This window comes from Neolamprologus multifasciatus, chromosome 6 (assembly GCF_963576455.1).
Source record: "Neolamprologus multifasciatus chromosome 6, fNeoMul1.2, whole genome shotgun sequence".
Taxonomy (NCBI): Eukaryota; Metazoa; Chordata; class Actinopteri; order Cichliformes; family Cichlidae; genus Neolamprologus; species Neolamprologus multifasciatus.
The window spans coordinates 19690261-19715538 of NC_140444.1; the positions used below are offsets into that span (position 1 = coordinate 19690261).

Below are 25278 nucleotides of genomic sequence, written 5' to 3' on the forward strand. Positions count from 1 at the left end.
TTATGGGATTTTTCCAACTGTATCAGATAAATAAAGCAAGAACAAATATTATTTTTTATCATGCTCTGAATTCCTCAGAAACAATAAAGAGAAACTTAAAGACAATTAAGAAGATCAAATATTTAACAAGTTAGAGATAAGGGATGAAAAGAGGTAAAGGATTAGATTGATACATGGGGAATGCACTGAACAACTACAGGTATTTATGATTCAATAAATACTTGTCATTCATGACTGGAGGCAGAACACTGAAAAAAGGCCATGTTGGATTTACTTAATTCAATAGTGGACATTGGTTGCACACAACTGTTTTGCTTTGGCAGAAACTTAAACAACTGAGTTAAACCAACACAACTTATTCATATTCAGTAAACCTGTGCATTTTGTGTCGATAAAACGCGATTGAAACATGTTTAGATGAAGTAAGTTGAGCTCTTGGAATGTTTTAATCCTTCTTTGTCATTTTATTTCAGCACTATTCAATAACTTTTACCCCAATACTACATGTTGTCTTCGTATTACATAATGTTCAACAAAGTCTAGAGTCTGGTTAACCTAAAAATTGCATGGATTTAAAATGACTACTATCCTCTTATCTTTTTCCGGGTTGCAGTGGCATAACCCCAAAGTGATAGGTTAAGAGTCAGGGTTCACCCTGGACAGCTCACCAGTCTATCACATAGAGACAAACAACCATTTGCACTTACATTCACCAATTAACCTAACTCTAATAACAGCATGATTTTTAACTGTGGGAGGAAACCAGAATACCCAGAGAGGAACCACTGCAAACTAGCCAGATTGTGGATTCGAACGAGGGACTTTCTTGCTATGAGGCAGCAGCACTAACCACCATTCCACCAATCCAGGCTTAACAAAAGTAGGAAAGCTATGATTTCAAGGATTGATGCAGAATTTTCTGTACATTTTTGTCCTTGACAGGTTAAACCACAATAAATAGCGATAGCATATACGTGGTGTGTGTGTAGTTGTCTGCTTCTTCTAACTGCAGTGATTTTCCTGCAGTTTGAAATCTCGTGCAATCTTGTGAATTTCATGATTCCAGCAACTAACCACTCTTACTAAATTGTATCATGTCATCTCAACAAGAACAAATTAAGTTGTTGAATTTCATACAGATCCTACATGATTTAATTACAGTCAAGATAGAAACATGACATTTTTGTGTTCAAATTGCAAGGTAGACTTTTTTTTAAGGTAACAACCACCCAATTTACGTTTTTCGGTATACCGACTGCTCGACTTGACTGAAATGGACGCCTTCCTCAAACCACGATCCAAAGCACGCGAGACTGAAATCCCGTGCTGTGTCACGAGATTTAACATTGCTATATTATTGACTTACTTCACTCGAACATGATATGAACAATTTAATCTACCCTCTCTGTATATCATGTAGTTTCTACACTATATAGTTACACTTCACTTTAAAGCATGAGGCAATTGTGTTAAATACACGCAAGACGCTTACATAAATCCAAGAGATGGCCAATCCCTTTTTTTCAGTGAATAAACAGACTGAAGTGTGTTTATCCTGGCAGATAGTGTGTTTAACTATATGGTTGAGTGGGCGTGTGTGTGTGCATGTGCGTATGTGTAATTTTAAGTAGCTACGATTATTTCCTAATTTCAATTTAACTTAATGCATACAGGTGCAAAATACTGTTATAAGAGTGTATTGTGGTCTTGAAGGGTTTTTTGGCAAACTTTTATAATAAAGTTTGACTTAGAGCATGAGAAAAAACAATAGATAAAGACAATCAGATGTGTGATTTGCAGGTAGACTCTAACATTGTAAATAAAGTTTGAAATAGAAATCATCAAAAACAAGAAATCAGGATTTAAGTAGCTTGCATCTTTTAACACAATGATTGCAGTTATAAATTATAAGGACAGTGCAATGCACGTGGCCAAATATGTATAAAAGAGGGGTCTTAGAAGCATTTGGGATTAAACACTGGATTTATAAATTGGAATTATAATTTTTGACTTTTATCTCTATACTCATTTTTGCTGGGCAGGATTTCAGTCACACAGGATTTGGGAAAAATTGTACCTTTCCTATTGGATTATATCAACATGGAACAAAGATAAGTGCATCTTCCGGCCTGGATGCACCCATCCTCCTCTCAAGATCAGCATTAAGAATCAGGAAGATTAATATCAGAATAATAACATTATCATAATAATAATTTCAGCGATGATTATGTAATAAATTATGTAATGGTCCTGCTAAATTGCTTTATTAAAATATCCACATTCAAAAAGTCTATATCGTGAACATTACCTTTTTAACCCTTTTTGAAACAGTAAAGGTAAAAGCCAGTAAATTATGTGAAGTTGTATTTACCTACTTTAAAGGAACACATTATTTTTACTATGTTCTGATGTGTAAAATCTTGCAAGCATTAGAGGGTGGTTAGAGGTGTAACTCAAATTACAATGAAAACATTTAAAAAAAATGATATTGAAATATTTAGATGCTACTTTCACTGTAAAGCATTAATATTGAAAAACATTTATATGAGAAAAAAAAATTGTTTTGGAATATTATGAGCAGACCTTCCAAAACATTCAGTGAAATGAGAGTTTTATAACAAGGCTTACGCAACACATATATTGTTTATTTTGTGTTTTTCTGTGAAACTGAATGGGTTTCAGTGTACAATAAGTAACAACTTTGTATAAATCGCACAGGGAAAAAAAAAGTTTAATAACAGGTTAGGGATGCACCGATACCGATACTGGTATCGGGTATCGGGGCCGATACTGTAAAATGTGTGTGTACTCATACTCGTAAAAGTTAACCGATACCATGAACCGATACTAACTTATTTCATTAGTCAGAAGGTGGCTGGTCATTTCTGTTGTAGTTTTTTAGATTGGCCACTAGGGGGACATCCCGCGCTAAACAGGCACAGGGTTAGGCGAGTGAGACTGGTAGCTCCGGAAAAAAAGAGAAACTGGAGGCTGCTGTAGCTAGGCTAAACAAAATGTCAGCAGTGTGGACCGGAACAGCCAACTTTAACTCAGGGTTTGGAAAAGCGATGAAAAATGTCAAGAGAAAATCCATGGGCAGTTAAAATAACAGAGGCTCTGACTCATTTTATTTCTCTGGATGACCAGCCAATGCCGGTCGTGGAAAGCATAGGATTGAACCGTCTTCTCAGCATACTCGAGCTGCGATATGAAATTGGACACTCTGCAATAATTTAAAAGTTTATTTTATTCCCAAACCTAATTTGTATTTATTTTATTCCAAACAGAAGTGTTTATTTATTATTCTGAAAGCTCGAGACAGTGCCCAATAGTTCAGTGATATTTTGTTAAATTACAATGTGGATACTCCGCAATAATTTAACAGAAGTGCTTATTTTTCACTTGAAATTTTTTTTGTGGTCATTTTTATTACGATTTTATTTTTTATCGGCAGAGAATAAAATAAAACCTGTCTTCCAATTCATTGTATTTGTGTGTGTGTGTGTGTGTGTGTGTGTGGTAGAAGTATCGGTTTTTGTACTCAGTATCGGCAAGTACTCAGATCCAAGTATCGGTATCGTATCGGTTTGAAAAAATTGGTATCGTTGCATCCCTATAACAGGTCATGCTAATCCAACAGAAAAGGCCTTAAACTGTAAGATTTACAGCTTGCTTAGTACTCTTATTTACAATTTACTGTTTTGTTGCTGTTGTTTTTTAACAGAATTATTCTGGCAAACGCAGTTGACTTTTTTTTTCTTTTGTGAAATTAATAATATTTTTCTTTTACAGTGTGGAAACCACAAATAAACCTGCCCTCTAAAAGCGAAGCACTCTGTTGGGGTGAATGGTACTTTGAAGCCTTTAAAATATGACAGGTTCTCATTATTAAAGATTTTGTGGAGAAGGACTTAAATTCAATACTGGATTTAACAGGCAGCCAGTTAAGATAAATTAATAAGGGACATATGCTCTCTCTCTCCAGTCCCTGTCAGTACTGCTGCATGCGCATAGTCCATCCTTGAAGTGACAAATGCATGAATTAGTTTTCAGCTTCACCTTAAGACAGGAAGTTTCTACTGTTAGCAATATTGCGCAAACGAATAAAGGCACGCCTCTAACGTGTTGTTTCTTAATGCTGAAGGAGATATCCTGGTCCAAATTGTAAAAAATAAATCTATGCAACCATACCCTTTTAGGACAGCATCCTGTCAAAAACAGTCCAAAGTTCAATACCAGTAAAAGTTAGATTCAGTTATTGAATATAGTGATGATTCATAAACACAAACAAACAACTTCTCGGCCTAGTTTTCAAGTCAGACTTGACTTCGTGTGACCAAAACTCTCTGTTATGTGAACAGAAGTCTCATTCCAACTGCAAACTTGATCTTTTTCGACACACGATTGAATTTACACGGTAGGGATACAAATTGCAGTTTTCCTGTTGTAACACTTTGGGTTTACTTACCAGTAATAGCACAATAATAATCATTGGCTAAGATTGATCAGAAGTAGTTCTTTACTGTCCATGTTTATTTGGTGCTATCAGACAGACATTAGAGTCAATGAGGATCTAGTTTTTATTCATACTTACTATCCTGGTGTGGATTTACTTTTTGGATCTCCTCATTGAAAGACATTGTTTAATTAACACATTTTTGATTTAAGAAAAGATACCAGCCCTTTTTTGGGGTTACGATAGGAAGGGTTTGAAACCTTCTCACCTGCCACATCAAGCATGTGGCGCTACCCGCTGTGGCGACTTCTTGTGTATAAGAGGGGAGCAGTGGAAAGTAGCTTCTTCTACATTTAGCTTAGTTTAATACTTTTCTCAGTATCCATGTCAGCTGTGATCACTTGAAAATTTTCATGATTTGAATTTAAATTGATGAATCCAGCAGAGAAAATGTTTTTTTTTTTTATGTCTCTAATGTCCACTGTTTCCTGTTAATTGTTATGTCACTTTGTTTAGTTTTGTTAGTTTAAGAAAGACAAACACTTTGCGGAACAAATGTTTTCTAAAGAATTTTGTTTTTTTGAGAAAAAACATAATGGGTACAGAGAGCCAGAGTCTGTAGCTACATTCTAACAATGATTGATTTATAGTGACTCAAGACTACATCAAATTAGAAGTAGACTGGAAATAATTAAATTTTAACTGCAATAAACTGCAGTTTAGAACAGACAATTCTGCATTAATTGCAACGTTATATGATCCAAATCTAAGCTAAAACATTTGACAGGTTTTCCCTTTGGCTTCACTTGACTGAGCCCACATTTATGATAAACTTTGGCTCAGAATCTTTTGAGTAGAGTAGACCAAGGTTTGTTGTCAGACTTTTTATTCATGCATGAGTTTTTGATCACTAAAATATTTTTAATAACCATTGTGTCATTATATCAAAGCTTACCAAAATTAGTATTAGTTTCATTTTTGCAGTGAATTGCAACAAAATATAGTTATCCATCAACACTGCAACAGTTTTTGAAAACCAAACAGCAGGGATGGTTGCCAGATGTAAAGAGCTTAGGGACAGATATGATGAAGGAGAAGGTAAGGACAAGATTGTTCACATTTCATTAACTTAACACAACAATCCAAGGCATTTATGGCATTTATAATGACCATCAACAGTATTGTTTCTCCTCCAACTCAGCATGCTATATTACTTTCTGATGAAGACAGTAATACTTCTCTCCATCACTTTGTAAATAAGGTGATGGACCTGAGATCCAAAATCTCCTCAAGTGCCTTCCCTTATGAAGATACACTTCCTTACTTCCTTTTCTCCAATTATTTAATTACAGTGATAGGTAAAATGAAATCCTCATCATGCTCCTTACCTCCCTCTGTCCTGTCTGGGACTCTCACCAGCATTGGTCCCACATCGCTATCCATCATCAACAGTTCACTGAGGCAAGGCTGTGTACCATCCTATTTTAAACATGCCGAGGTAACTCCTCTATTAAAAAAACAGAATCTAGATCCCAGCTCTACTAGTAATTAACGGCCTATTTCAAAATTGCCATTTTAAAGCAAATTACTGGAAAATGTAGAAAATCAGTTCAGGTCCTTAGCAGATTACAGATTGCTGACCCTTTTCAGTCTGGCTTTAAACTGACTCTACTGAGACCACTCTCTTAAGGGTCTATAATGATTTATTAGTGGCTTCTGATGCAGGGGATTGTTCTGTGATCATTTTGCTTGACCTCAGTGCAGCCTTTGATACCATTGACCGTAAAATCCTACTTAACAGGTTGAAGGTTTTGGCTGGCATATCTGGATCTGCATTAGACTGGTTTTCTTTCTACTTATCAGACAGGACCTTTTCTGTTAGGACTGACAGGTTTACATCTAACATTGCCCCCCATTGTTCAGTTTTGGGTCCATTATTATTTTCTTTTTATATTCTTCCTTTAGCTGGCATTATTCAGTCTTTTAGTGACCTGTCTTATCATTTCTATGCCGATGACATTCAGCTGCATATGTCCTTTAAGCCTCACCAGCTGGATAGGCTGTCCACCCTAGTCCACTGTTTAACTCAAATCTCTGATTGACTTTCTAACAACCTTGTTTTAAACAAAAATAAAACAGAAACCATGACTGTAGCTCCTTCTGAACTACATTCTAAAATCAGTCAGGTTCTTGCCTCTTTCTATCCTTCTGCCAAGTCAAATATTCAAAATCTTGGAGTAATATTTGATTCTTCTCTGGGCCTAGAGTCACATGTAAAGTTTTTGTCTCGTTCCTGCTTCTTTCATTTAAGGAACATTTCTAAACTGCGACATATGGTTTCCCCAGCTGAATTAGAAAAAATTGTTCATGCATTTGTGTCATCGCGTTTAGATTATTGTAATGCCCTGTTTACCAGCTTGGACAAATCATCTCTTTCTCGCCTCCAAGCTATACAAAATGCAGCGGCCAGGCTACTAACACGCTCTACCAAGGGCCTGAATAAAACTGTATTCATTCAGAGTACAGTAGGCTGGAAGCTGGTAAAGTGTTCCCCAACTTATAGAGACTCAAGAGTCTGGATCACTGTATCAATGCACAGTATCTTATTTTATTTTTTGTTGCAATACCTGGACTACAAGACATTTCTGATAGTCATTTTTTGAAATTGAGTGTTAACCACGCAGGTATTGAAAAATAACAGAACCAGAACAGTGGTATATGTATATTAGTTTTGTAGAACTGAAAAAGTGACTCTGTTGTACACATTGTCAATCTTATTTATTTATTTTTATTTATTTGATCTTTTTTGTATTTTCTTTATTACCAAGGGCACCACTGTAAGTTTTGCTATCTTCTAGCAACATAATGACAATATAAATAAATCTTACTTCTCATGTAAGGCATGAATGAAAAATGTAATTTAACTATTAAATTCCTTGTCTGTGAAGGTTCTCAGTCATCCAGGTCATCGTAGTCAAAGGAGCTTGCAAAGAAAAGCGTCTGGACTTCTTTAAGTTACTTGAAGACGTTTCACCTCTCATCCGAGAGGCTTCTTCAGTTCTAAGGTCAAATGGTGGAGAGTCCCAGATATAACCCTAGTGGGAGTGTCCCCCCACAGAGGGACAAAAGGACCCCCTGATGATCCTCTAATCGCCTGAGCCAAGGTGTGGAACTGGGTGTGGGTCCCAATCAGCCAGAGTTTCGGGTGATTTCATTGTGAAACCTGGCCCCACCTTATCATGCGAATTCCTGAGGTCAGATGGCCCAGGATGTGAGTGGGCGTTAAGGCGTCTGGGAAGGGATCTCAAAACTGGATTATAGATGGCAGAGAGTTGGTGTCGTAAACCACCGCCTCTGTTCAAAGATGGTCGCTCACAGTGGACATAGATGGCTTCTTTCACTCCTCTTTCAAACCATCTGTCCTCTCTGTCCAAAATGTGAACATTGGCATCCTCGAAAGAGTGTCCTTTATCCTTAAGATGCAGATGGACAGCTGAATCTTGTCCTGTGGAGGTCGCTCTTCTGTGTTGTGCCATGCGCTTGTGAAGTGGCTGTTTGGTCTCTCCAATGTAGAGGTCTGGGCATTCCTCGCTGCACTGTACGGCATACACCACATTGTTAAGTCTGTGTTTTGGCGTTTTGTCTTTCGGGTGAACCAGTTTTTGTCTGAGTGTGTTGCTGGGTCTGAAGTACACCGGGATGTCATGCTTGGAGAAAACCCTCCTGAGTTTCTCTGATACACCGGCTACATAGGGGATGACAATGTTGTTGCGCCTGTCCTTCTTATCCTCCCTCGCTGGTGTCTGATCTTCTTTTCTGTGCCTCTTTGCTGACTTTAAAAACGCCCATTTAGGATAGCCGCACGTTTTGAGTGCTTCCTTTACATGTGTGTGTTCCTTCTTTTTCCCTTCAGGCTTAGAGGGAACATGTTCTGCACGGTGGTGTAGGGTCCTAATTACTCCAAGTTTACTTGGAGTACTTGGAGTCTCCAAGTAAACTTGGAGCCGGTGTATCAGAGAAACTCAGGAGGGTTTTCTCCAAGCATGACATCCCGGTGTACTTCAGACCCAGCAACACACTCAGACAAAAACTGGTTCACCCGAAAGACAAAACGCCAAAACACAGACTTAACAATGTGGTGTATGCCGTACAGTGCAGCGAGGAATGCCCAGACCTCTACATTGGAGAGACCAAACAGCCACTTCACAAGCGCATGGCACAACACAGAAGAGCGACCTCCACAGGACAAGATTCAGCTGTCCATCTGCATCTTAAGGATAAAGGACACTCTTTCGAGGATGCCAATGTTCACATTTTGGACAGAGAGGACAGATGGTTTGAAAGAGGAGTGAAAGAAGCCATCTATGTCCACTGTGAGCGACCATCTTTGAACAGAGGCGGTGGTTTACGACACCAACTCTCTGCCATCTATAATCCAGTTTTGAGATCCCTTCCCAGACGCCTTAACGCCCACTCACATCCTGGGCCATCTGACCTCAGGAATTCGCATGATAAGGTGGGGCCAGGTTTCACAATGAAATCACCCGAAACTCTGGCTGATTGGGACCCACACCCAGTTCCACACCTTGGCTCAGGCGATTAGAGGATCATCAGGGGGTCCTTTTGTCCCTCTGTGGGGGGACACTCCCACTAGGGTTATATCTGGGACTCTCCACCATTTGACCTTAGAACTGAAGAAGCCTCTCGGATGAGAGGTGAAACGTCTTCAAGTAACTTAAAGAAGTCCAGACGCTTTTCTTTGCAAGCTCCTTTGACTATTAAATTCCTTACTTTTATTTTAGTCAAAAGGTACATGTCAAATGTAACTAAAATTTAGGGAATTATGATAAACTTCAATTTTTAAGTTCATCAACTCAAAAAAATCTTGAGGCAAAAAAGATTAATGTTTAACAATACAGGAGAGAGAGAGAGAGAGAGAGAGAGAGAGTGTGTGTGTGTGCGTGCGTGCATGTGTGCGTTGTTCTGGAGCTGTAGAAAATACCATGTTTGAGCAATGCTCAAAAACGACTTCCTCTTGACCTAATTTTAAACTTTCCTCTCACTGTCATGTGAGGCAAACTTTCTCTTCATATTCTTCTGTCATGTGAATAAGTCTTATTCCTACTGCAGACTTCATGAGAGAATTTAAATAGTGAAGAAACAATCTGGAAATTAAATCAGGTAACAACTCGGATTTAATTGTCAGTCACTGAAAATTATTTTTTTAAGAGCATTGTCAGCTTCATTGACTGTATCTTTCTTTGTTGCTTTTATAAACATATATAGCAATTCTCTATCAATCACATTGAACCTCATTGCCCTGCTGTGAATTTTCATGTAAAATCTCTTCAGGGAAAAAAAAAAACACGGGTTTTAAACTAATTTCTGTTTTAAAAAAATACATGTAGTTTATTGTGTCAGATTGGCAGTCTGTCCAGAGTGTACCCCACTTCACGACCTATAGTACCTGGTGATAATGGTGAAAGAACATTTAGTTTATTTTCTTTCTTTTTTTTATTCATGATCACTGGAGGCGCTTGAAATTTTCATGATTTGAATTTAAGTTGATTTGAACATAATTTTTATGCTTATATATTCAAGGCTTATATATCAAGGTCCAAGCAAGCAAGCAAAAAAAAAAAAAAGAAACTTATTCAGCTCAATTGCACAAGTCCAAAAACTCCACAATAGGACACAAGCTGAGGAAAACTAAAAATTCCAAGAACACAAGAGGCAGCATAGACGAGAAGAGGAAAGACTTTGGTGATGAAAACAGGAAAGACAGGGCTCTAAATATTCACACCGAAGGCCAATCAGAGCAAGCAGGTACACATGGGCAGACATGGAAGGAAGTAAAACTACACATAAGAGGAAAATAAAGCAGGACATGAATAACAAGAACCGAAGAAGCTAAAACATAAACAATAACTAGCACTAAAATACAACAAAAAAATTAGTTATTCTTGACCAAGAATTATTAATTTCCTTTTTTTCTTAAGAAATGAGCTTCATAATCTTCAAGACCTATTCAAACAAATATAACAAAGGTGAATAAAACAAGCACACACATTATTACTATTTGTTTTTTTTAAACTTAGGTTTCTTGAGATGGAGATGAATTAACTAAATATTCTGCTTGTTCAGCAGAAAATTCAAGTTATTTTCTCAGACATTTGAGCTAGTGAGTTCAAATTTTGAGATGCAGGGCGTAACAAATTTATTAGACCGTCTATCGTTAACTAGAAGAACACACAAATATTTAAAAAATGCCTCAAATTTGTTAAAAATGAAAAATCATGTTTTTATTTATCAGACAAATTCCTGCTGAATTCATGTTTTATACCCAGTTTTGAGAACACTAGACTTCTCTGAGATGTTAGAAATTAAACATAAACATACAAGCAGTATAAAACTTTTCATCTTAATTAAAAAAATAATACTGACTTTTCAAATAATAACCTGAAATTTTGACATATGTATGCCTTTTTTTTCCCAGAGGTGGAAACAAGCTTCCATATTTTGACGTGTTGTGTCAGATAACATTTATCATCAAGCACCTAATATGTATTTTTTTTTACCCACAGAGATGTTACATCACATAATTTTGCTTTTTGTGAGTCTGGTGTTTTTGGAACAAGTATCCTTTGCAGATTTTACTTCTTCACAAATAGGTAATATGAAAACGTTTCAACTATTTCTATTAGCTTTCAGTGATACAGCACACATACACGTAGCGACAAGAAAATACACCATCTGACACTTATCACCTATCAGGACATAATAAAAATAATCGATCCTTAGCAGGTCTTAAAATGAGGTAAATACAGCCTCAGATGAACAACAACTCAAAACATCTTACACCATGTCACTTTTTTCCATGTGGGAAAAAGATGTTGTGCGCTTTTCACTGCTCAGCTTTCCAGTTGCCTTCTTGGCTCAGCACCACACACGGCTCGCTCCCTGGTCCCGGCAACATCCTCAAAAGGGGAGACATGATCAGATGATGGAGGTCAGGTATGTGAGTCAGACCGTCACACCGTATGTGACGGTCAAGGTAAGGGAAGTGACGGTCAAGGTAAGCGACTCATGTTGTAACTGACGTCAGACGCCGGAGATTTTGGCGGAAAATTAAAGCAAATGGTAGTTTAGATTTGAACAAATTTCTTTAAGCTTCAGTATTACCAAATACACTTATCAATTGTCTCATAACTAACAATATTTGTCTAAATAATCTCCAACACCCTGGAGAACAACGGGGAGAGTTTAGAGGCTCTCCAAGATTATATTGATCAGTGCTTTCAGGATCTCGTGATGAAGAAGGCCAAGAGTGCAGCTTCCCCGGCCAAATCTGAGACGCCGTCGTCGAAAAGACAACGCCCGGCAGATTCCCCCGGCACAACATCGCTAGCTGGCAAAGATATTGCCGACATACTGGAGTCAATCGACAAGCGATTGTCCAGTTTCGACGCAAGGCTGTCCCTGGTGGAGATTCTTCACCGGGAATTTAAATGCTTGCGAGAATCCCTGGAGTTCAGCCAGCAGCAAGTGGAAACGCTCGCTGCTGAAAATGCCACGCTAAGGGAGTCGGTGAAATCTCTCACAGAAAATGTTACCCAGCTCAATAGAGAAAATAAAAAAATAAAAGAAACGGTTATTGATCTACAAGCTCGTAGCATGCGTGATAATCTAGTATTTTCTGGTATTCCAGAAGCCGCTGGAGAGGACGCGGAGACCACGGTAAAAAGCTTCATCAAAACCCACCTGAAGCTGCCGGAGGACACGGTGAAGAACATCGTCTTCGATAGGGTGCATCGCCTTGGCCCCATTCGGGCTACGGCTGGGAGACCACGTCCTATCGTGGCCAAATTCGGCCACTTCAAACAAAAGCAACATGTGAAAAGCCGCGGCAGGGAATTAAAAGGAACGGACTTCAGCGTGAACGATCAGTTCCCCAAAGAGATCCTGGAACGACGCAGGGTCCTCTTCCCAATTCGACGCGGCTTCATCCAGAAAGGCTCCCGTGCTGTCATCGCTGTGGACCGGCTGTACGTGGACGGACAGCTCCACCGCGACCCCAACATCACTCCGTGGCTGTATTAACTTCAGACCAGATAAGAATCCGCTACACCCTTTCCCTATCCACTCACACTAACTTGCATTAACATCTGTTTAACTTACCGGTATCAAATCGCATCTTAAGTGTGATTTCATAGCAGTATTAACACTGTCACTCTCCGTCAGTGATTTAATTGGAATGTTTACGTTTTCTTTTCTCTCTTCTCGTTTTTTTTTTCTCTCTTTTCCTCCTCTTGTTTTTATGCTGCTCACCCTCGTCCTTGGTTTCTTTCTTTATTTCTTTCACTGCTTCGATCACCTGCTTCCACACTCATCCACAAACAACATCATTTATTTCGACACTTACTCACTGCACGATCACGCACAGTCATGCGCTCAACGGCAGCACATTTACATCAGTCAGACAGCGCACACAGACCTACAGGATACACACACTTAAGCCAAGCATACTCATATTAGTAAATATGCAAACACATAGTCAGACTCAGGGAGCATCTCGCCACACATTTTTTCTCTCTCTCCCTCTCCTTATTTATGAACAAGTGATGTATTCTCTCCACCTGTCTAAGCGACACACACAGAGTACACCCCTAGTTATGTACAGACATCTATGGGTGCACTAAGATTCGTTACATGGAATGTAAATGGAGCTGGCTCCAGAGAAAAGAGGTTAAAAATATTTAACCAACTCAAAAAACTACAGGCAGATGTTGTCCTTTTACAAGAGACCCACAGACCTCTTAGAGGTTCGAATGAACTTAAAACACCTGAGTTTCCTAATGTGTTCTCAGCTTGTTATAATTCTAGACAAAGGGGAGTAGCAATTTTAATCCATAAAAAAATTAATTTCACAGTACTCGATACAGTTATAGATCCAGAGGGCAGATTCTTAATCATTAAACTATCTATACTTGATAAAAAGCTATGTATTGTAAGTGTATATGGTCCAAATGTTGATGATCCCTCATTCTTTCACGGTTTTTTCAGTGCACTCTCTGAACACTTAGATGGCACACTTGTGCTTGGAGGCGACCTCAACCTTGGACTGAATGAAGAAATGGATAGGCTCAATACAGCAGGAACTCAGCATAATTGGCAGTCCACAAATATAATCAAACAGTATATGAGCGACTTTGGTCTTTGCGATGCATGGCGCTCCCTTCACCCCACCAGTAAGGAATATACTTTTTTTTCACATGTTTATCACTCCTACTCTCGTCTAGATTATTTTTTGGTCAGCAGCTCACTGCTGAGTGACGTTTCAGACACTGAGATTCACCCTATAGCTGTCAGCGATCATGCTCCTGTATCTTTAACACTAATGCACAAGAATAATACTATGCCAAGTAAAAACTGGAGATTTAATACATCACTGCTTAAAGATGAAGACTTTATTAAATATTTTAAAAAAGAGTGGACTTCATATTTAGACTTTAATGACACTCCCGGAACATCAGCTTCTGTTTTATGGGAAGCAGGGAAAGCTGTGATGAGAGGTAAAATAATTTCTTTCTCATCACATAAAAAGAAAAAAGAAAACAAAAATATTCAGGAATTAGAAAAAAACATCAAATCACTAGAAGAAGCCTACGCGTCCCACCAAGATCAGGAAACATTGAACAAAATACGCAAAACAAAACTAGAATTAAATGAGATAATTGATAGAAAAACAAAATTCTTAGTACAAAGACTACGCTTACAAAATTATGAACATAGTAATAAATCCGGTCAATTTCTAGCAAACCAGCTAAAAATAAATAAAGAAAAAACAACTATATGTGCTGTTCAAGATTCATCTGGGAACACAATATATGAACCGAAACAAATAAACAACATTTTCAGGGATTTCTATAAAACGTTGTATTCACCACAAATAAACCCATCTAAAAAGGAAATTGATCAATTTTTAGACAACATAACTCTCCCAAAATTATTAGACTCTCAAGCAATGGCACTGGATTCGCCACTGACATCAGGTGAACTCCAGGAAGCCCTGATAAGTATGTCCAATAATAAGGCTCCAGGTCCAGACGGCTTTCCTGCAGAATTCTACAAAGAATTCTGGACGATTCTAGCACCAGTTTTTTACAGAACGTTGTTAGAAATCAAAGAAAAGGGCAGACTTCCATCAAATATGAATTCTGCAAACATTAATCTCCTGCTAAAACCAGGCAAAGACCCTGTATATCCCTCAAGCTATCGTCCAATATCCCTTATTAATGTAGACCTCAAAATAATCTGCAAAGCTCTCTCGAAGAGACTAGAGAAAATAACCCCCCTCTTAATTCATCCTGACCAAACTGGTTTCATAAAAGGTAGGCACTCATCAACAAATACATGTAGATTACTTAATTTGATAGACTACTCATACAGTAAAAACCTTGAAACTACAATATTTTCCTTAGATGCAGAAAAAGCGTTTGACAGAGTTAACTGGAAATTTCTATTTGCAACTTTACACAAATTTGGTTTTGGATCTTCTTTCATCAACTGGTTAAAAATATTATATAATTCCCCAACAGCTTGTGTCAGAACAAATAACCAGACATCCTCCAGCTTATGTCTCCTGAGGGGCACCAGGCAGGGATGCCCACTCTCCCCTTCACTGTTTGCAATTTTTATCGAACCACTAGCAGCAGCAATTAGACAGAATTCAGCAATTAAGGGCATAAAATGCAAGAACGTGGAACATAAAATCAGCCTTTATGCTGATGATGTGTTACTCTTTCTCCAAAATTCACAAACCAATATCTCTGGGGTGATTGAATTGATAAACTCTTTTGCAAGAATATCAGATTACTCAATTAACTGGTCAAAATCTACAGTCCTTCCTATTAATTGCTGCTTCCATAATTCCTCTTCTACTCCACTGCAAACGGGAAATATAAAATATTTAGGTATTAATATTTCTCCCAAGCTTGCAGATCTAACTAAATTAAACCATACACCACTTTTAAAGAAAGTAGAAGGTGATCTGGCTAGATGGAAATGTCTACCCATATCACTCATGGGAAGGGTTGCTGCTATAAAAATGATGGTATTACCAAAAATAAATTATTTATTCTCAATGATCCCAACTAAACCGCCGCAAGATTGGTTCAGATCTCTAGATTCATATATGTCCAAATTCCTTTGGAAAAATAAGCCCCCACGTATAAGCTTAAACACTACAAAAGACCAAGGATAAAGGAGGATTAGAACTACCTAACTTTCAGCACTACTTCTTAGCCAACAGGCTTCAGTTTATCTCAGGATGGCTAAAACATACCCTTTTAGATGAACCTTGGCTAGATGTAGAACAAGCACTTTGCAATAATCTAGAGATTTCAGATCTACCATTTATCAGCTCAAACATCCAACGACATGAATGCTTCAAAAGCATCAACATCAGCTCTTCTCTGACAGCATGGTGGGAGTTTCTGAAGTTGACAGAGTCTTCATTAATCCCATGCAAACGTACACCTATCTGGAACAACCCTGACATATTACAAAACAATAATATGATAAACTTTTCAGATTGGAATGGTAAAGGAATCAAATATGTAGAACATATACTAGAAGGAACAGAATTTATTTCATTTGACAGACTAGTTACACAATATGGGATCAACAAGAAAAGATTTTTAGAATATCAACAAATTAAATCCATAATAAAAAAGAAATTTAAACCGGGTCAAGTTGAACTACAAACACCACCAAGTGTGGTTCAATTTTTTACTCTTAAAACCCCGAAATTACTATCCAAAATATACAGAATGCTTTCTAAAACAGATGAATCAATATCACTTCCTATTGCAAAATGGGAAGCGGATTTATCAGTTAACTTAGACCAAAACTTCTGGTCTCAGATTTGCTTAAAAACCTTTCATCTAATCAGAAATCCCAGTCTTCAATGAATTCAATACAAAATACTACATAGAGTGCACTATACAGGTCATCGGATGTTCAAGATGGGCTTTGCATCTACCAACAACTGCTCACACTGCCAAACCAATTCACCGGACAATTATATCCATGCTCTTTGGTTCTGTCCACCAGTTCAGAAGTTTTGGCGCGAGATATGTGAAGACTTATCAAAGTGTCTGAAATGTAACATTCCAACTTCCCCCTTAGTGTGTTTGTTGGGCAGCTTAGATAATGTCACTTCAGAAAAGAATATAGCCCATATGGTTTTCACTGCCCTATGCATAGCCAAGAAAACAGTCCTCATGAACTGGAAAAATAAAAACAATCTTAATTCTAACCAATATAGAAATTATCTATTAGATTACATTAGTCTTGATACAGCCTCTGCCACCACATCAGATCAATCGCTCTGGGCTCCTCTGATCAGCTCCATCACCTAGTGGGGGTGGGGGGTCATATTTTGGTCTCGCCTTCACTGTTGTGATTGGTGTGGGGGTAGGGTCAGGCTTAGGGCGTCGGGGGGTTCCCCGGGAGCATCTTCCTTGGGGGGCTCAACCCGGGGTAGCGGTCATGGCCAATTAGGGGCTCTGTTGGCTCTTAGGTGACGGTTTCCTCGTGGCTACGTGCAGCAGGGCTAGGGGAAGGTCTGTGCTGACGGACGGGGGTTACTGACCTGGTAGCCTGGCTGCCCCTGGGTGGGTCCGGGACGGGCGTGAGGTTCTGGGGGCGCTCCGGCTCTGGCCTGGGGCCCTGGCCGGGCCTCGGGGGCCTGGGTCCTGGTTGGTGTGTTGCCGGGGTTGTGGGCCGGTGGGTATATGGGGGCCCACCACTGGCGCAGGGTGCCGCCGGTGCGCCGAGCCACCTGGGGGGCTCTTCAACTGGTGGGGGGGGGGGGTTGTCACATCTTGCAGGAGCTTTCCTCTCTCAGGAACTCTCTCTGCAAGAGGGGGAGATACAGGAGAGGTGGAGGAAGATCTCATCCTGGGCGTCTATTGTCTTATGTAGTCTGGAAGATGAGTGGATGATGGGGTGGGTGCAGTTTTCTCTGTGGTGGGGTTGGGTGGACTGCCCCGGGCTCTGTGGGGCCGGGCGGCGCCGCTGCACTGGGCCCCGGTTCGGATGGGCCTGGGCCCCCCTTCCCTGGCGGGTCGCGGAGTATGGGGGTGCCTACTGGGGTCAGCGGGGGAGCTGGCCCCAGGGAGGGGTCACTTGCCCCTCCCTTCCTTCCCTCCCCATCTCCAGCTGCCTCCCTCTTCCCGCTCCACCACAACCACCCACACATGCAGGGCCTTGGAGTAGGGGTGTGTCACCAGGGTGCAGAGGAGGTAACCCCCCCCTCTGTCCCCTTCTGGCTGCCTCTGCCTCAATTTTATCCCGCAACTTAGACATTCACATTACTCACACTCTCATTACACATACATATAGGATCTTGGGGGTGGGCACGCTACACGGAATCCCAATTACCATCAGGGTGTACACCTCACCCCTGGCGTCGTTGCCCACCTCTCAATTTTAAATACACGTAGACATTGAGGGCTAGCAGGAGGGACTATGCGCTTACCTGCTGCTCTCTGGCAGGTAGCTCCATGCCCTCCTGGGTTTTAAATGCACCTTAGAACACACATACATCAACACTACAATGAGCGGGTGGAGGGAGGTTAGGAGTCTTCTCTCACCCTCGTTCTCTGCGGTCTGCTGGAGCAGGGGGGCTAGGAGGAGGAGTTGGCTGTCCGACTGGGGTCCGGAATGTGGGGCCTCCCTGCTGCTGCGGAGTCGGGGCGGTCTGCTTCTCCCCACTGCAGGGAAAAGGGTAACACAACCTGGGTCTGGGTGCAGTTCCCCCCTCCAGGGGCAAGGGTACCTAGACCCGGTTCGTAGAGTACGCTTGGGGAGTGTGATTGTGTGTACAGCGTCTCTTTATGTCTGTCTCCACGTTGGTTGAGTGTGGAGTAAGTGCATATGAGAGCATGAGGGTGGGAATGGATGTTTGTATCTGTGTGTGCCTGTATGTCTGTGTCCATATGTCAGGTTGGGTATCAGACGCCACCTCTCTGAGGACAGCTCAGGCCCTCCAAGGTTTGGAGGCCTATCTCCCCCCACCACTTCCCCTGCCGGGGGCGGACTCCCTCAGACATCGGTGCGTTGGTGGTTCTTTGTGTCCGGGGGTGGGCGTCCGGGTACACACCGGCTCACTCCTTGGCGGCTGCTTATCGGGGCCTGGAGCCTGGGGCTCGCTTGGGCCACTTCGGAGGTGGGGTGCCCCCGGCCTCTCGGCCTGGGGCTCGGTCACTCAGGCACAGCTGGCTGCCGGCGGAGCTCACGGGCACGTCACTGCAACCCCCCCTGGCTTCTGCTCCATGGCTGCTGGGTGACCCCTCATCTGGGACTCTCCTCAGCTCTTTCTGGGACAGTGGCACGGCTGCCCCTCTGTTGGTCTTCCTTGGTCTCTTGTGTTCTGGGGGCCTCTGGATGTCTGGAGTTTTGATCTCCTCCATACCTGCTTCATGCCCTGGAGGACGGGGCAGTGGCCCCCCACACCCTCTAGCAGATCATTACATGAGGGAACCTTTTAAGAAAACAAGCGCGTCCATGCTCACAGGTGTACACACGGGTGATCACACACACAAACTACACCCTTTTTGGCTCCTACCTCAATGCACACTGTGCTGTCGATCTTACGTGCTGCACAATAATGTTTAATATTTAGTATTTACTGTCATATTCCCATATATCATTGTGATGTTGTTTATTGTATTACTCTCGTTTTCTTCTGCTTGTTTTCTTTTTTCTTTCTCAACAGGTGATCCAGGTGATCGATATATGTATTTTTTTTTTCTGCTTATTCTGTTGGTTTTTGTTTTTTGCCCTTCTCCCCCGTCCCTCTTCTCAACTGTTTTTCTTTCCCTCTTTCTTTCTCCCTTTTCTTTCCCCCAGTCAAGTCTGTCCCGTATTCAGCAAGTGAAAATAAAATAAAGAATAAAAGGTGAATCAAATGGACCATTACGGCAAAGCTGGGATGGTCAATTTGGTAAAGAAAATCCGTTGGGCATCTTTCTTCGCCTTTAGACAATAATTCTGATGGCAAAAGAGCCAAACGGGACAGGCAAAAAAAAAAAAAAAAAAAAAAAAAAAAAAAAAAGGTATGTGAGTCAGCCTCAACTGACACCACACCCCGAACCCACCGCTCCACCCCTCCGCTGCAGCTGAGCCACAAGCCACACTCCGCCGCAGACATGTTATAATATGTGTTGTTGTTTATCTGAAGTAGTATGAACCAAACTTAAAGGACCAAATTGTTTTCTATTATATTTTTCACACAACTGCAAATCTCCAGATTGCTTTACATGTGTACTTTCTTACATTTTCTTGACTTTGTTTTCAGCAAAATGCACAGAAACCACACGTGAGACAGAAGACTTTGAACAGCTGAAGAAACTGAGGAACAGATTCACTTATAGTGCAAGAAGCTGTAAAGAGATCAAGGACCGATATGGTGAATATGAAGGTGAGGACAATACAATCACACAAATCACAAGTCATAATTATTTAACGGGCAACATTCATTAATTCAGGATATTTCTACCCTCTTAAAATGAAACTATGTTTTCTTAATACTTTGTTTCCAGATGGGGTGTACTACCTCACTACAGCTAATGGCATGCTGTACCAGACTTACTGTGATATGACTACTGCGGGAGGCGGGTGGACGCTGGTGGCGAGCGTCCATGAGAACAGCATTTATGGAAGGTGCACAGCCGGCGATCGCTGGTCCAGCCAGCAGGGCAACAATGCTGACCTGCCGGATGGAGATGGAAACTGGTCCAACAGAAACACCTTTGGAACAGTAGAGAGCGCCACTTCTGATGACTTTAAGGTAAAATCAGCCGTGGTGGTAAAAACTAGGGGTGCAACGATACACAAAATTCACGGTTCGGTTCGGTTCGATACTTTGGTGTCACGGTTCGATATTTTTTCGATACAAAAAAAATGTTCATGCCTTTTTAATTTGTCATTTATTAAAATTATAAATATATATTTTAAGTCAAAAGTACAGTTTTTAAATTTAATGTTGCTGAAACAACAAAGTAATAAAAAAATAAATCTATCTGATGGAGAAATCACTCATCTTTGGAAAAGAGAGTTTATTACAGAGAAATGGCTCTTTCCAAAATAAAAGCTGTACTATACCTTCTTCTGGGGTATATTCTCAGCAGCATATTAAACATATCAGGTCCCCATAAGGAGAATCATGTGCTAACGGCTATCTAAATGACTCGGGTAAAGTTTGTAGCATGCCTGCTTGTTGTTTTTGTCTGCTTCCACTTGTCTTTGCACTAGGATGATGTTGGCGTAAATGTGCAGACATATTCGTTGTGTTCCCACTAGTGCTGTCAGCGTTAATCTGAAATGACATTAACGCCAAAACACGGCAAATCTCCGTTAATGAGCTACCACAGATCGCCCCATACGTGGGGCTTGACGGCCAACACGTTAACGAGCTAACTGCGCTAACGCACTAGTTCCCACCCATGTAATTGAGCATTGCGTGGCACATCCGACATACTGTTTTACTTTTGTCCATGACGTGCTTACCTTCAGGGTCATACGTCACATGAAAACCAAAATAGTTCCAAACGCCAGATCTGAATGAGGGTGGGGGAGGTTCAATTTGCCATGTTGCAACAAGAGCTTAACTTCTGTCTGCTAGCTTGCCTTGCGCTCAGTGAATCTGCGTTCGACTACTCCGCCTAGGCTGCACTGTCGAGCGCAGATCCACTGAGCGCTCAACACAGACAGCATCATCAGAATAAAAATTGATCAAATAAATTAAAAATTTTGTATTGTTCGATACATATGCCTACCGAACCGAAAGCACTGTATCGAACGGTTCAATATCGATACGAATATCGTTGCACCCCTAGTAAAAACAGTGCTGGAAAGTAACATTAACTGAAGCACTTTACTTAATTTACTTAAAACTGATTGTGAGATCATAAAATGCAACACACTGCTGTGGTTAGTTTGTTGGAAACTCATCAGTTTCTTGCCAGATGAATTGTTTAGACAGAAATGCTCACAGGATACAAGAAGAAGAAGCAACAATTAAATTCCTTGATTTATCGTCTGATTGTGTATCTTAACCATGATATAAATAACAGTATTAAACACCAATTAATATCATAGATAAAATATTTACCATAGGAAAAAAATACACTTTAGTGTCAAACACTTTTGATATTAAAGTGTATTTTAGCTGGTTATAAGCTACAGTTCCAGCTTATGTCACTGAATTGGTTCGGTGCAGGTGGGCGTGGGATGTCACAAAAATTCTATTTGAAAAGAAAAGCAAAATATTTGAAAAGCAAAATGGAGCAATTTATGATGCAAAAGAAGTTAACTGGGCCAGAAGTGTTAATTTGAGTCATAACTATGTGTGTACCCTCACACAGAATCCAGGTTACTATGATATAACAGCTGAGGACATGTCTGTGTGGCACATTCCCAACAACTTGCCGCTGGAGCACTGGAACCAAGCAGCCGCAGCCATCCTCCGCTACCACACTGAAAACCAGTTCCTCACATTGTATGGAGGAAATCTCTTTCAGCTGTTCAAGGTAATTAAAGCTCTGAAGAATTTATTAATTTGTAAATTTCAAAAACATAAATGATCAAGAGGAAAAGCTTCTGAAAATTGATCCAGTAGTTTATATTCTGTAGTAAATCAGCCGTTTCCCAAGGTGGAACGTTGGTGGAATGTTGGTGGAATGTTGGTGGAACGTTGGTGGAACGTTGGAACGTTTTAAAGTTTCAAAATTCCTGTGAAAAGATCGTTAGTTGTCTGCTACATCAATGGTATACTTGTCCCGAGAAATAACGGCTGTTTCATGCAGCAAGATTGTGAACTGAACTTATCTGAACTGAAAATATCACAGATGCGTGTCTGCTACTTCCTCCAAAGAACAATGCAAACTGGTTCTAACCAGAAAAGAAAGAGAAGTGAGAGACCCCAGAGCACAACTGAACAGGAGGATGACTCACTGGTCACTTTATTAGAGATACTTAGTTGATACCAACTTGGATCCCCTTTGCCTTCTGAACTGCCTCAATTCCTTGTGGCCAAAGTGTGCCAAGAAAATATTACACCACCTTTGCATCACAACCAGGCTTAATTGTTGATACAAGACAGGATGGAGCCACGCCTTCATGTTGTTTATGCCAAATTCTGATCCTGCCATCCACTTCAAAATGTTCTTGGAAAACGTTTTTATAAACCACTGGATCAATTTTCAGAGGCTTTACTTTTATACATATATGTGTGTGTTTCTGTGTGAGTGTGTGTACATACATACACACTCATGACAAACCCCCCCAACACTGTTGCAGCAATATCCGGTGAGATACAAAGTTGGAACATGCAGTGACAGAGGGCCAGCTATTCCCATTGTGTATGACCACGGAGACGCGGAGTCCACCAAAAAGTTGTATGGACCCAATCCAAGAAGTAAGAAGCTCATTTAATCAGATTGAAAATGATATTTTGGACCATTAGAAGACAATTAATTAGACAATTAATGTGTAATGAGAGTCTTTTACATATTTTACACATAAAATAGTTGTTTAAACTTGCAACACAAAATGAATAACAGAGTTTTTAAGTATCTATGAACGTACTGTATTAATTAAACCAGTTGTCAAATGAATGTTTATTTAATTATTTAATTTGTTTGTTTGTTTGTTTGAATGAAAGGGGAGTTTGAACCAGGCTTCATCACTTTCAGAGCAATAAACTGGGAATCTGCGGCCATGGCTATCTGCTCTGGTGTCAAGCCGACTGTCGGTTGCAACACTGAACATGTGAGTAATCAGTCGTCACACATCTGCCTATACTGTGTGAGTACACATGGTGTAAAAACCCTGTTTTTAGTATTGTATAGGAGGAGGAGGATATTTCAACCCTGAGGAGCAGTGTGGGGACTTCCCATCATTTGACTACGACAGACTGGGCAAAGAGCAAGGCTGGAGCGCCTCCAAAGAGATGACCGAGGCTGCTGTCTTACTGTTTTACCGCTGAGTGGGTTTGCGTAGCCTCGACTATAGTCAGTCCCAGCTGTAACCAGATCAGGTGACATCAGGTTTATTTGTACAGCCATCAATCATAAAATTTCTCTTTTATTGGAGAACAAATCAGAAGTTGTCAGTGAAAGAGTCATCTGTAATTAAGCAACACAAACCGTAGATGGCACTACTGAACTGTGTAGTTACACGAAACATTCAAAGTTGTTTTTACTGGAATTAATTTGACAGTTTGTTTTAGTCAGCAGAGAAAAAGAAAGATGAACTGCGAATAGTTTTCATGGTCACGGTCTAACCTTCAATTTTTATGAAAAAAAAATTGTATGTAAGTCATCCTCATTATTATTGACAAGCACATAGACCTAAATTACTCAGGACTAACCAGTGAAACAGAGTTTTTTTTTTAAAAATGTTGTGTCCATTGCTTCCACTGACAGCTCATGACATAAAAACCTTCAGGTTGTCTAGAGGTCACCTATAGCTGAAAGACAAACTGGCCACGCTGGCTGGATATAGCCATGAACTTCAAACAGATGCTGGAGGTCTAAAGTTTGCACATTTGTTCCCGTGTGTGACGCGTGTCCTCTGATTCTTGGAACTAAAGGTCTGATTAATTAAACATCAAATTTTAACTGAAGGTTTAGTAAGAAAGTGGTAATGATGAAATGCGTTTCCATGGAAACCCTGCTTTGATTAGAATGTTATTAACCTGATCTAGAGCTATATTAAAAACTAAGACTAGGTGTGGTTTTATTTAACCTAAAAGACAGACAGACAAACAAATGAACAAACAAACAACACCCACACTTAAAAACTGAAATGATTTTTTGAAATAAAAACAAAATACAAATATTTGCAGTAAATGTCCTTACTTGTAGTTTTTGACAACAGCGAGTATGATGCATTTGTTTGATGAGACATGAGATAACTAAATGAGCAAATACCCAGCCTCACAAAGTGTTGTGTTTTTATTGTAATACCTGTTTTAACTTTTCCAAATTTTAGCTGGACAAACACTCTTCATATAATAATAATAAGAAAAGCAAGAAAAACAAAAATCCCCCTAAAAGTAACACTGAAACTAGCCTAAACTGAATCCAAACTTTTCTAAACAGTAACACCAGAGCTGAAAATACAAAACTGTAACATTTAACAATAAATGCTGAGTTTGCTGTAAACGTAACTGCTTTTTTTTACGTCTCTACCATTTTACTTACCTGACTTCTTACGACCATGGGTCTGATACAACCTTTGGTTAAGACAGCTAACGACTGCGCTGCAAGCAGAAATGCTGAATATAAATGTAGGTATTAATTTTTTTCTTTTTAGGAATAATGCACATCTTATTTATTTAATAAATAAATAAATATATTTATATTCCCCCCTCCCCCTGTATGCCACTCTACGAGTCAGCTGAGCTAGAAACTTAAAAAGGAAAACAAAACAAAACTCTTATGGAAGAATACTCTACTCGGAAACATGTATTGGTAAAATATAGCAAGAATAAAATTGTTCTAATCAATGTGTATGCTCTGAATTCCTCAGAAACACTAAAAGAAAAAGAAAGACAATTAAGATGATTAAATATTTAACAAGTTAAAGGAAGGGGATGAAACGGGGTACAGGTGAGGATTTCCGGTGTAGTCTCGATTTTCTGCACTATGCAAAAAAAAATTCAAAATAGTGGGAGTTTATTTTTCACATTATTGCCCTCCAGTCTTTAATAATCATTCTCCTCGGTGTATCTTAGTGTGACAGAAAAGCAA

General features: G+C 40.0%; 1 protein-coding gene across 3 annotated transcripts; it reads left to right on the top strand.

Annotated features, from left to right (window-relative positions):
* Positions 1–2423: 2423 nt before the first annotated feature.
* On the top strand, positions 2424–24362 carry LOC146516881 (intelectin-like). 3 transcript variants are annotated; one of them, XM_085162251.1, is made up of 8 exons: positions 9406–9637; positions 11041–11127; positions 19821–19943; positions 20065–20312; positions 21889–22053; positions 22823–22940; positions 23187–23293; positions 23364–24362. In XM_085162251.1, the coding sequence occupies exons 2-8, from the start codon at positions 11043–11045 to the stop codon at positions 23508–23510; spliced, it is 993 nt and encodes a 330-aa protein (XP_085018377.1). In that variant the 5' UTR covers positions 9406–9637; positions 11041–11042; the 3' UTR covers positions 23511–24362. The 3 variants fall into 3 exon arrangements, with proteins under 3 accessions (XP_085018380.1, XP_085018378.1, XP_085018377.1); XM_085162254.1 differs by lacking the exons at positions 9406–9637; positions 11041–11127; positions 19821–19943 and adding exons at positions 2424–2741; positions 3623–5554; XM_085162252.1 differs by lacking the exons at positions 9406–9637; positions 11041–11127; positions 19821–19943 and adding an exon at positions 2424–5554.
* The last annotated feature ends 916 nt before the right edge of the window (positions 24363–25278 follow it).

Bases quoted from the DNA above. Each gene is read 5' to 3' on its own strand.
- LOC146516881 (XM_085162251.1), top strand. From the start codon at position 11,043: ATGTTACATCACATAATTTTGCTTTTTGTGAGTCTGGTGTTTTTGGAA. The intron at 19,944-20,064 runs GTGAGGACAATA...CTTTGTTTCCAG, and splicing joins CCGATATGGTGAATATGAAG to ATGGGGTGTACTACCTCACT. The intron at 20,313-21,888 runs GTAAAATCAGCC...ACCCTCACACAG, and splicing joins CCACTTCTGATGACTTTAAG to AATCCAGGTTACTATGATAT.